At 35.8% G+C, this 13,895-nt stretch overlaps 1 protein-coding gene across 1 annotated transcript in view; it reads right to left on the reverse strand.

The window, feature by feature from the left end:
• Positions 1-210: 210 nt before the first annotated feature.
• LOC140162735 (TPR repeat-containing protein DDB_G0287407-like) overlaps positions 211-13,895 on the reverse strand; it is a 40,607-nt gene continuing 26,922 nt past the window's right edge. The window contains 6 exon segments of the mRNA XM_072186020.1: positions 211-1,515; positions 3,481-3,722; positions 5,673-5,793; positions 10,053-10,198; positions 11,903-12,026; positions 12,985-13,127. Coding sequence (XP_072042121.1) covers positions 1,353-1,515; positions 3,481-3,722; positions 5,673-5,793; positions 10,053-10,198; positions 11,903-12,026; positions 12,985-13,127 — 939 coding nt within the window. The 3' untranslated portion in view covers positions 211-1,352.

Genomic DNA, 13,895 nt, shown 5'->3' on the forward strand with positions numbered 1-13,895 from the left:
ATTGTACTTCTTGTATTGTAATCATGTTAATAGGGTCTATTGATGATTTATCGTGTTGTTTTTTAATAATTATTGTTGTACATGTAAGTGATATTTATTTTTGCTGTATAATTTTATATTATTGTGTTTTTAACCATGTTATATGCTATTGTACAGCGCTGTGGTAATTTTTGATATAGCGCTCAATAAATGATGTGATATATATATACTCGGACGAATACGGTAAGTCATTACATAATAGTCACTTTATAGTCAATACTATTTGGGACTGATTAATAAACAACTAAAACAGCCACCTAAAGTCATGCAATCTTATAACAAAAGTCTGATTTAAAGATACTAGTTTGCATCTGACGTCCTCTGTTAATGAAACTCAGAAACAGTTTGTTTACGATTTGTTATGATGATTGAAATTTCTAAACGCAGCCAAAACAGCATGCTCTACAGTTAGTTTTACACCTTCAAACATACAAACTGTCTTAAAAGTTAGGTCTTAGTGATAGGAAACTTCCTTTATTGAAAAAGGCATCACACACAACCAATGCCTAGAAAATGCTTTTTGCTTCTTACTCTATTTTCTGTGATTCCTTTTCTCAGATGAAGGCACCAGATGAATAAACTTGTTTTACGCGATACTAAAAAAATAATCAATTACAGGCCATGGGGAGTTTGATTGCCATTATCAACAGATGCAAATTACTCCCCATTCCAGAAAAATACAGCACTAATTTTTTTGGGATTAAAAAAATATTATCAAGTTCTACCAAATGAAACATGGCTCAATCCTAATCATTCATTTAGTCCTAACTGGAGATAAAAGAAAAAGTTCACTATTTTACTAATTTCTTGAAAAAAAAAGGCAAAAACATGCATTTTCGGCACAAAAATCAGACTTGGAACAAGTCTAAGCATTCAAAATCTTGAGTATATGCCGAAATTTTGCTCTAATTTTCACTTTTATGTGTTACTTTAATTAAATGGTTGGTTATAAGAATGAAACATATCTTTTCCAAAATTTAGAATGCATAAACTGAAATTATTATAGTCTTAGTACAAGTCTTTGGGCTTGATTGTCACTACATACGAAAAACACCCTAAAAACACATGTTTTGGACCTTATTTCCAAAAATTGGCTAAATATTAAAATTTGACTTTTATTGCTAGTTAGGACTAACTAAAGGATTAGGATTTAGCTATGTTTCATTTGACAAAACAGGATAATATTTTTTTTATTCTATTTTATTCTGTATTTTTCTGGAATAGGGAGTAGTTTCTTTATTTCCGACTTTTATTATAGTTCTTTGACTTAAAATGGCACATACGAGTCTACTACCAGCTGGGTGTTCTTGGACTTATCCGGTAAATTCCTTCAGTTTTGCCATAGCTTTGGTGGCAGCTTTGGTGTGATAGTGATCGTTTCCAAGAAAGCCGATGAAGATACGCAGCGCCTCCTTGAACTGAAATCCAGCTCTCTGATATAAGTTGTTGGCCAGAAAGAAAGCTCCCAAATTGTACCTGTTAGAGTTTAAAACATACATCATTACAGTCAGTAATTTTGCAAAAAAATAAACAAAAATGTGCCAAGAAAATGATGGGAAAATGGACAAGCATAACAAACCATTACAGTGGATCTTCACTTGTTTATTTTATTTATTTTATTTTTTATTTTATTCATTAGGCAACAAACATCAAGTAGAAAATAACATAAAGGAGGCCTGGGAGCACTGAAAAGCACAGGAAAGCACTGTCGCCAAAAGGCGCAGTGCCCCCTGCTATACAGCGACGAATTTGGCAAGTTAAAGCCATATTGTAACATTTTCATACAAAATAGATTAGTATTTCTTGGCCATAAAATGTTAGTTTTTATTATAAGATTATGTCCTCTTTTAATTTGGAGCCGAGCAACTGAGATCAAGCAAATAAAATTTGAATTTACTACCAGCGCTGATGTCGCCAATGTGTATCTCTCTGTCGGTAGTGCTATGGTACGATCCTTTAATGTGTGTGTGAGCCGTTCCGCACGCCATGTTCGTACTATGTTAAAAACATTGCGTACATGTTTGACTAATATTTCCATCATAATAATGAAACAGTGTTCCTGTGTTTTATTCAAAATCTCGGATTTTGACAAAACTACAAAGTCTTGATTTTTGCAGAATATGTTAGTTTAATAAAGTACCGGTACATAACACCCGGGGGGGGGGGGGTTACTTGGATTATTTTTGGACAGGGATGTGCAGCTCGAGCTTCCGAACCCTTACCCATTTCCAAGGGTATTTTACCGCAAATAGAGACCCATATCTAAGGATATTCCGAGTATTGGGACCCATATCTAAGGATTTTCAGGAAATTAGGACCCATATCTCAGGATTTGACCTGGAAAATAGTAAAAGCAACACATTTTTCACACATAGCACAAAATTTTTTTAAAGGACACTCATGTGTAAGGATTTTTTTCTTCAAAACATAGACCCATGTCTAAGGATTTTTTGTGGAAAACCTACCCATTAGAGTGGCACATCCCCGTATGCCTTTACTATGTGAGTACCCCTCCCGGGACATAACAATCATGTCCTCCTCAGAAAATGTTACAATATGGGTTTAAGGGTTGGTATTAACCCTGCAATTATGGAAACATGGGACACATTACTGCTAAATTTCTGGTCTAAAGCATATAAAAAGTATACATATTTAGAGTAACAAATATTTGATGAATCCAACTGTGACATCAGTTTTGGAAAAAATCATAAAAAGCATGATTTTGACTCCAATTGTTGTGGACAACATAAACAAATATTCTTCAGTAACAAATTTTTCTCAACAATTTTCAAAAAATATTAAGATCTAGGAACGCATCTTATTATTCGTTTTTATTTTGACCAACTTTATCTTGGGTAAAATCATGAATTGGGTAAAAATCATGCTTTCATATGATTTTCTCCAAAATTGAGCTTTTTTTAACCATTTTTGGTGAATATTTCAAAAAGTTGAAATAAATAAGGTTATGAGGCCTGAAAGTTTCCATGATTTCAGTATTAACAACATCCTAGCCCAAAATTTCTTAGACTCAAATGCTGACGGATGGACCTAAATTATAATTAATGCTTTATCGGCTGCAGTTTTGCTATATTATAGCAGGATAACTTTCTAAAAAAAAAAAAAAATTGGGACAGCTGGCTACCTCGCAGTCTGAATTTTCTAAATGTCATAGCACAAAATCAGTTCTATATGGATTAGCCATGTAAAATTCACATTAGCTGATTGTCAGCTGATAGATTGGCACTTCTTACTTTTCAACAACAACAATCACATGATCATCTCTGTCAGACTCTACCAGTTGTTCAATGGATGATTGATTGAATGAACGATTAACCGCTTGATCAATTGACTCGAGGGCCCTGTGCTTGCACTGATCAGGGTTTACCCTCGTTAAAGATGTCATTAAATAAATAAATAAATAAATAAATTGACATTTCTTACCTTACAATGGCCACATCCACATGGTCATTGCCATAAGCCTCTACCAGTATAGCCAGCACATTCTGGAACATATCCCCAGCTCTCTTATCATTCAGATCATCCATCACCAAGGCGATATTATTCAAGATGGCCGCCACACGTGGATGGTTGAGACCAACGTCACTCTGCGTCAGTTTGAGGTCCCACAGGTGGTGAAGGATGGCGTCTTCCAACTTGCTCTGACCGTAGGAAAGCTCACCAATCTATTAGACACATTACCAAACAAATAAGGTAAAGGTTTTTTATTACATTCACATCTGATCAAATACCTCAGGTCCATATTTATTATGGCACCCTCATCTCTACAAAATAATCTCATTTAAGTTGTCATTGGTGTGACAGGTTGCGGGTTCAAACCCCGGTGGTGGTTTAGTACGTTCTCATGGAATTAAGTAGGATTGAAATTCCCCTGGACAATGAACTTACTAAATTGTCTTGTTGTAACCAGTACAAAACTCAGGGAGCTGATTCTGGCTGCAAAGTTCAATTGTGGAATATAGGGTGTGTGCAGCAAAGTTCCTGAGTAGTTGTTAAATGGTTTATGGAATGATGTTGGGCCGTAGTGGTCAGCAACAACCGGTACAGTGTGCCGAGGCTTGTGGATTAATGTCTAGGCATTGTGCCTGTGCCTGTTTTTTTTTAAATATCTAACAAACATGTATGCTCACCTTATTAAATCATGTCCATTGTATGAGATGAAAGATTAAAATTTGATTTGATTGCACACTTAATTTATAAATATGAGCATATTTCAAAATATTAACCCCATGAGAACTACCTGCTGATTGGCCAGAAAGAAGTTTTCATTATCCATTGGCCCAATCAGCAACATTGTTAGAATAATTTCACCACACAAAAAATTGGGGTGAATTATTTGCAAAGCTCCATTCTGATTGGTGATTAAAGTGAAGATATCATGTAATTGACCAATCAGGGGCAATGTTAGATCGGCAGGTAGTGCTCAGGCGGTTAAGCGTTCATTTGATATCCATGTTTCTTGATTTGAGATATAGGCAGATATAACTTGTCAAACATACAAAATATGAGCTGTTTTTGATCATAGTTTCAAAACAGTAGGGTGTCAATTTAAGTTTGATTTTAGGGCAGATGTTGGTGGCCTTAACGCACAAAGTTTGAAAATGGCGTATACCCCGTTTTGCATCTGGAAAACATTTCCAACCAACTGATCATACCCTAAAACAAGCTCTACAGAATCTCGGAAGTGCTGGGCTTTGGGGGGGGGCATGAATGTCCGATGTGATCAGAGTAAATTTGTTTATGTCCGTCACCATAACTATATGAATACCTGAGTGGAAGAAGGGCCCAACTCCATCAAAACTGTTTTTGAGATATTAAGAAAAAACTTAATATTTGGAAAAGTTTTATAGGCAGAATGTTTTCATCTTCAGGGGAACTTTAACACATGAACATACAATATTACATACATTCGAAATTATAAATGATGTTTCCATGGCAACGGTGCAGGTCTTAATACGAGCTGGAGTTGGGCCCTTCTTCCACTAATATACTGCAATAGCTACAGAAATAGCTACAGAAACTTGGTAATTATCCATTTACTGCACAAGTAGGAGCATGTAATATGTTAGCAAGAAAGTTTATTGTAGTGAATAACAGATTTCATGGATGAACGAAATTCCTCTTTAACCCAATATTTGTGGAAGAAGGCCCAACTCCATGGAATTGGACCTTTCTTCCATAAAAACCATAATTAAGTGTACGTGGAAGTCTTTTTAGAGAGTGGATTTTGGCTCATCTTTCACACACAAGGAAGAACAATCTGCTGGCAATAAAATGCTGGGTCTAACTCGTTTTTGTAAAAAATTGGAGTTGGGCCCTTCTTCCACTCAGGTATTCATATGTTTTCTTTATATATCTCGATTTTCTCTCCATACTTTCTTTCTTAAATGCAATTTAGTCCCACGTTTACATCTTACCGGCTTTCTTTACTCAATTGAACTATTTACAGATTTACTGATGATAAGACTGCGTCCATCGCGATCGCATCAATACGCGCACAAACACTTGTGCGTCACAGCCATTGCATAAAGCATGCGCAATGTTTAACATTTGAACGTTTGAGCTGGCTTTGCCGATAAATATGGTGGAGGACAACTAAACATGTTGTTCCTTACCTGTCCAATAATGGCTGCCACATAGTGATGATTTGAACCCAACACCTCCGTGGCCACTTCCTGTGCTCTCATTAAGAACCGCTTGGCCATATCAGCATTACCCTGTAGCCTCATTACAGCACTGTCATACAAAAATAAAAGTTCAGTTTCATGATAAATCAAATTGATTGTGTAATTTAATGATTGATTGATTGATTGATCGATTGACTGGTGACAGATGTTAAAATTTCACGAAAAATGGTTATCACAAATTGACATATAAAATCTATTACATCTGTGAGATTTTACAACATACTACGTTTTGTAAATAACTTTCAAAGGTCTTCTTTTAATAGACACATGAAGTCCTGTACGATAATCACAAGTTTATAAGGCAAAAAAAAGGTTTGTCTCAAAGCTCGCTCACGCATTTGTAAAATCGCATGATTTGAAAAAAAGAAGAAATGCAGACATGTTTCTTATTTAAAAAAAAAAAAATTTCAAGTCGGGAATAAAAAAAATCGCATTTCGCATTTGTTTTCAAACCACTCGTGAGCTTTGAGACAAACCTATATTTTTTTTTGCCTAATCTACGCCCAATACAATTCACCTACTTAACGTTTTCCCCATGTCCATTTGCAATCGATATGTCACTATTTAAACACCCCAGTTTTGACATCTGTTACTAATACTATGTAATACACCCAACAAATTGTATAATTATAATAACAATACAATAACAATAGCAGCAAGTGAGCTATGCTTTCTACAAATGGTCAAAAAATGGCATTGATTAAATGATTGATTTATATGACATTTGATTGATTGCTTCATATGGTATTGATCAATTCAAATAATATTGATTGATTCCAATGATACTTATTGATTGCTTGTTTCATGTTATAGTGATCAACGTGATTGATTCAAATGATATTGTGTGATTGATTCAAATGATATTTACAGATTGGGTGACTGATTCATGAAAATGTTTTGATCAGTGTTGCCACTGATCAAAATGTCACTGTCATATGATGTAATGTCTGATAAATTCACCTCCTTCCATGTTTTTTGTTTGTTTTTTTGAGTGTGGCAAGAAAAAATGTTGACAATGAAAACACCCAAAATGATCCCAAATGACAATGTAAAACACTGTGTTATATGGAATACCATGTTAGTCCAAAAATATGTTTGGTTGCCCTCAGAAATCTTGGGTTGGGTGTTTTGTTTTTTTCCAATCACTTTTTTAGTAGAAACCTTAAATTTGGACAGTATCAAGGACAATTAGTATTTGTTATTCACTCATTTTATTTATTAAATGCATATTTGATAAGGAGTATTTCCATTTAAATTCTGTCCAAAAATGCAATTTTTTTTAATGTGAAATGATCAAGAATTTGTCAATAGCCTTTTCAAAATGGAGCAAGTGCCCATGAAATAAAAGGATCGACCTACCAACCCTCCAAATGTTTGTCTTTTGGGCTTAGCACTCTTCCCAGCCTTTCTTACAAAGCCCCTGATTGATTAATTACATGATATAAGCATTTATGTAACCAATCAAAATAGAGCTGTGAGCTCTGTTGGCAATTTTAAGTTTAATCCCCTTTCAGCCCTATATTCTTACCATGTCTCTGATTGGCTCAATACATGATAGAGCTCTTTTTGTAACAAATCAAAATAGTTTTTATGGGCAGAATTAGCCATGCCATACAGGAGAATTCTGACAGTAAAATGCAAATGTTTAAATATCCAGCATAAAGGAGTATTTCATGACTCTGTCATCCTCTTTTATAGTATGTTTCAGTAGCTATCCACGAAACAAGTTTATTCCGAAAATTTCAACAAATATGTTTGTCAAGTGAGTGAATCTGCAAGAATTTGTTTTGCAGACAAACATGACGTCACGGTTGTTTGATGTATATAGAATTGGCTTCATTATTAACTTAATGCAAGCTATAGATGGCGCTATTTATCCTAAATCATATTTTTTAATTTGCAAGGGGTAGGTGATCAATACTGCCTTTAAAACAGATCGAATAGGTGAAACAAGCAGCAAAGAAATTTTATAAACATATTTCATCAAAAAATTTAAGAAATTGGTTGTATTAAAAGCTTGAAAGAGTAATTTTCAGTAACTAAATAGCGCCACCAATTTTGTCATAAATAGATACATTTTATATCCGTAAAGCTTTAAAAAAGGCTATAAAAGTGAATAATTTTGTAAAAGAGGAGAAATGTAAAGTTAAAAATGACTAAAAAGCATCTGTATACATTAGCATGATATCGCCTTTAGCTGTTTAAGCCTAGAATTGGATTGTACATGATGTTTTGATTAAAAAACTAATAAATGATCACATCAAACAACCGTGACGTAGATATAGGTTTCCGATGGTATAAAATATCAACTTTTCTTTTAGAAAGTAGGGGGACGAGACTGTGGATCGCAAAATGCCCCTTTAAGCATCCAATATGCTAATCAGATCAAAAATTGTCAATGAATGAGCTTTTGTTGATAAGATGATGTGTGATACAGATGTTCAATTATATTGAATTGGAAAACAATACCTTGGATCATAGTCAGCAGTCAATACAATACTAGTAATAAAAAATAAGTCAATATTAACTAACAGAACAATAGGCTATTCCAGTTGAAATCCATACACCCTATGGAAGACATGACCTTTATTTCCCACACAGGGAGTGTGAATTTCAAATGGGATTTAACATGAATAAGTGACTCAATTTGAAATCTACACTCTCCGCTGCATGGTGGATTATGGTGATATCTAGGGTGTATGGATTTCAACTGGAATAGTACAGTAACTAGCCTAGCCTTAGACTGCGGAACTCAGTCTTCAATGATAGTCAGTAATTTATCTTTTGGTCGTTACATGACTATCATTTGAAGACTGAGTTCTTATCATACATCTTCCGAGGAGCAGTTTCAGACAATAGCTCGGGATTATTGGGGCAGAGGTTATCTTTTGAATTCTTTCATGACCACTGAAGCATAGTCACGCCTGTCAAGGACACTCGGCGTGAATTGAAAGACCATGTCACTCGCCACAAAAGAATGTCAAAGGTCATAAAACACCAATTTGGTGTCTTTCCGCTCCTCGAAATATGATGCTTAAGGCCTATGACTGGCCTAGCCTGGTAGTTAAAGAGGAAGAATTGTTGACCAGGCCAACTATGGCCAAGGAGGTAGCCAACATCTATTTAGGCTCAGCATATATTAGTAGCAATAACTTAATGTTTATAATTGAATGTGGGCAGGTGACCTTGTCCTTACATATCACAGTGTTCTTTTGCACTGGCTTGGACCTTGGTGAGTTGGACACTTCCAATTAGGAAAAAAAATTTGATTGTCCTTGACCGACCGTACTTCTTGTGCCGATACGAAAAATATTTTATTATATAATTCTTTTTTTACTTTTACCATAAAAATCAGAGCCCATCACGAAAAAATTTCTTCTGTGTTGTGTTTCGCAAATGAAATAACATCATCGCAAAATGACGAATTCCCACTATATCAACCTAGAACTGATAGGTTTATGTTGTTAACATTCACAAGCAAGATAATTATTTTCATAACACAATGCCTACACCATTCTAAGCGTGTTCTGATAACACTCCAGTATCAAGTAAATAAAACAAGGTGGCATAAATCTAAAGCCAAGAATTTTCCGCGTTGCGGAAATTCCGCGAAAATCGCGGAATTCGGAGGTAAAGCGGAAAACGCATTTCTGAGAAAAAAAATTAAAAAATAAGCAAAAACGACCTAGAAAAAGAAAAAAAATACAATTGAAAATAAATAAATAAAATACTAAATGAAATGGGTCTTCAAAATTCATCAAAATAAAGTAAAATCCGTCATAGATTTACCGTACAACGCCTGTCCTTCAATTCAGTTTGAAGGGCGGCTACAGTAAAGGTAAGATTCTTGTGAAATTTTATTATGTCAGAAATGTGCTAAAATTACAAAGCGGAGAAAAGCGGAATTTAGCATTTGTAAAGCAGAAAATTCTTGGCTTTACATAAATCACTAGATTCCCCCCTTGCAGTTACAGGAGGGTGTGATAAAAATAGGAAGTGCTTCTCGAACCACTGGGCATCCTACCATATAGCAGTAGCAATAAGTCAGTCAGTCCAGCAATTTAACCCTATTTAACCTCATTTGAAGTTCGACCCACAGCCCAACTCCACACAACCACCCATATACTCGCTTAGATCAAAATATATCACATTATCGGGCATACAATTGGAGTGACGCAGGGATGGATGCCAAGTGTTTCTATAGCCCTTTTCACCAATTCTTGGCAGGGAACTAATAAGCAAAATAATGGCTTTACACTCTCAGCTTACAAACAAACAAATATTCCTGAAATCTAACACAATACCTACCCCATTCCTAAGAGAGCTTTGACAAGCCTGATCTTCTCTTCCGGAGTACTGGGTCTTGGCTGGCGGCTCAAGGCTTCATGGAAGTTTTTGAAAGCGTCTTTAAGCAATCCAAGTTTTTGACACACTGTTCCCATGTCAATCAACACCTGTAATATAATAAACCTAACAAGTTATAGTATTTCTACAAGTGCGCTGTTGGTTATCGCATTACTGGTGGAGCCAGTCCCTGTGTGAGTGGTCAAGCTTTCATTAGATATGTCTCTGACTTCATCAGGGCTGCTGAATTAATCTTCATTAATTCCTGATGAAGTCACGATGAGTTTTCCACTTATTGTGATAAATTGATTTCATTGTAAGTTATAGTCTTCCTACGAGTACGCCATGAACCGGTGCAGCTATTTTTCAGATGTGTCTCTGCACTTCATCACATCTGACGAAAGCTCGGTCACTCACAGAGAGATCGGCTGCTCTGGTACTGTGATAACCAATGGCGTACCTGTAGAAATACTAAAACCTTTTATGAATTCCTGTCGAGAAAGCTTATCTACTTAGAGGTTAATAACTGCGATCGGTTATTTGGAGGCATTGTGAAAAATCTAAACATTTTGCCTTTGGAACCGAGGAATATCCCGAGGCGCAGCCCCGAGGATATTCCTAGGTCCAAAGCAAAATGTTTAGATTTTTCACAATGCCCATATATAACCGATGCAAAGTTATTAACCTCATTCATCTTCGTCACTTTGATCTTTTAACTTTACAAAATAACACAAAATTGTCCTCAAAAGTTTGTAAAATAAACAATTTTACATCTTCCCTTTCCCAAAATCGATCAGGCTAAAACAAAGCGACCAATAACAAAAGTGCGTATCAGAATCTGTACAAATATGGTAGCGCATAATCCAAATCGGCAGCCAGCGCACTTGCAGTTCGTTGGACGCTGTCTGGTACGCAGAAGTCAATTGTGTGCGACATTGGAACAATTACGCATTTTGCGGTCAATTGTGAGATATTAATGACCTCGATTTGCGTTGGCGTTTTCACAAATAATAAAATATGATTGGATCGCACGCATCGCGTTTATTAATGAGGTTATGAATTATAATTAATACAACTAAACTTTTGACACCATCAGATACATATACATGTACACTGTACACATAATTTTTCTGCTGAGGGGTATAATGCCCAAAATGTATCCTTACATGCAAAAGGAGTCAAGTCAAGGGTTTTATTTTTAAAATTTAACATAAAAATATTTAAACATAAAAAATAAGGACATAACATTCATACTTGAAGAACATTACGTTATTTTGATAACTATATGATACAATCGCAAAATGTCTGGTTCCATCATGGATGAATAAATTAGAAAATTAATTGAGGGCATGATTGTTCGATATGCCCTTGGCTGTGTACCTCTATTAAAGCCATAATGTACGATTTCTATCAAATTTTTATTTTGTAATTATTTACTCAAAGTACTGAAATAACATTTAGTAATTCATAACTGTTAGGAACGGTTTCTGGCTGTAATAACAAGGTAAGGTGTTTAACATGGCATTCTATGTGATACAACCAGGGTTGCCAAAAGATTTCAGCCCGAATCGCGGGTCAAATAATCTAAAAGTCGCCCAATTTGTCTCATTACCATTGGTTTCTATGGGGCAGGAAACTATCGGAAATCGCGGGAGCCAATGTTGAAAAGTCGCCCAATTTTTTTTTAACCATTGGTTTCTATGGGACAGGAAATTGTCAAAAGTCGCGGGAAAAATCTTCAAAAGTCATCCAATTGGGCTACCAAATCGCAGGTTTGGCAACCCTGGATACAACCCTAAGTATTCAAATCTTACATTGATCACTTCTGTGTGGTTGCACTTCAACTTGTGAGTGTAGTTACCATGGTGACGAACCAGGACGCAGTGAGTCTCAGAATACCGCAGCTCCAGCTCCTTCAACAGTTGTTCAAACAAGAGCCTGCAACAACAGAGTAATACAGACATTTGAGTGATTACTACAAAGTCTTAAAATACTTTTAATAATTGACCATTTAAATTGCTTCATCATACTAAAAATGGTACTATATACTTTTAAAACATACTTAGTATTGGCATTTTACTGCATATCCTACATGGTGTGTAACAAGGGGTTCTCAACTAGATTTTTTTAAGTGTCAATTAAAAATGTAGCAAATTCATAAGTGTCACTATCCACTATCCATGAGAACGGAGTTCTGCATAGTGGAGCGGTTTGACTAACAGGTGGTGTCCATGGGTCAGTCTAAAAGCCTCAGTTTGGGTAAAGGAGCAATTCCCCAGTGGGGATCCAAGGGCCATGCCACTGGAAGCTCCTGGATTTTAGCCTAGACATGAAACCTTGATTAATCAAGAGAGAAAGTCAAGATGGAAAATTATGAATTTCAATAAGCCCTTAAAAAATTGTACAAAATTGTAGGGTAGGTAGGAATTTCTTTTCTTTCTTTTTTTTTACTTTTAAAAGCATTAAGCATTTTTTGCATTTGATAAAGGCCTTGGAACTTTTACAGGGGTATGACAGATTTTAAATGGAATAGCCCAATTGCAATGGGTTATTCCATTTAAAATCCACACTAACCCTGTGGAAGATTTAGCTATAAAGTCTTCAACAGAGGGAGTATGAATTTAAAGTAGAATAGACAGTTGGGTAACTTCCATTTGAAATACTCACTCCAGTTGTGGAAGATATAGGTAAAGCCATACTACAGGGGGGAGTATGGGTTTCAGAATGATTAACACTGACCAATTACATTTGAAAAACATACTCCCCCTGTGGAAGGTATTTCCAAAATCTTCCACAGGGGTAGTGTGGATTTCATATGGAATAGCCCAATTTCACAATAGCCACCTTTGGCCTGATTGGATCACATCACATCATAAATTAATCATCAAGAACTTACTTGGCTCCATTGAGAAGGCCCAGCTGCATGAAGAACCCAGCCATGGACCGCACCAGTCCTGCTTTGTCCCGAGTTTTCTCAAATTCTGCGGTGCGTGTGAGAACACCAAGGTAGGCATCCTCCACTTGCTCGTACCCACCGAGCTGGAATGAAACAAAGTATATATATATTCTGTACAAAATATTTTGTTCAACAGCTCCACAATACCATTAAAGGCACACATAAAAATAACAGATGTGGAAATAGGAGTATAAACTGACCAGTAGATACCAGTTGTAGTCCTACTAATGCATGGCATATTGAATGGCCTACGGGAAACTTTTGCAAGACTATCCTTGCCTTAAAGGTGAAAGAAACCTACACATATGTTACCCTCTGGCCATGGTCTGGCCAGCTGTCAGAACTTACCCAGGGAAAGATGACATTCCAATATTCCCCTTTAACATAAATACCCCAATTTTATCATAATACATAATTCATGTCTAGTTTATAAAACATTGGAAATAACTTGTTCTGTAAATGTCAATTGTAATTCATAGCATTGATTGCTCTGAAAGTAATATGCTAAAGTTTGTGTGGCTTATCACTGGTGAAAATTATTCGGTGTTTGTTACTGCATACATTAATCAAGTCCCAACTTACACTCGCGTAAATTCACATAAGTGTGTGCCAGCCACGTATTATGCAACTAGTGTAAGTGCTGCGTCCAACTGCGTGCACGCCATTCTATCAATATACACAATCTTCGCGAGTCTCATTTTTTCGCCAATTATAAGCCGAACAAACATTAAGCATACATATAGTTTCTGCTTTTGACGATAATAAAAGTATGAAGATACTTATATTCTACCTTCATTTGAAAACGTGAGATTTTGTCTTTACCACACTTTCCATTTCCTTGGTTTATTAGC

This window comes from Amphiura filiformis, chromosome 10, assembly GCF_039555335.1.
Source record: "Amphiura filiformis chromosome 10, Afil_fr2py, whole genome shotgun sequence".
Classification (NCBI taxonomy): domain Eukaryota; kingdom Metazoa; phylum Echinodermata; class Ophiuroidea; order Amphilepidida; family Amphiuridae; genus Amphiura; species Amphiura filiformis.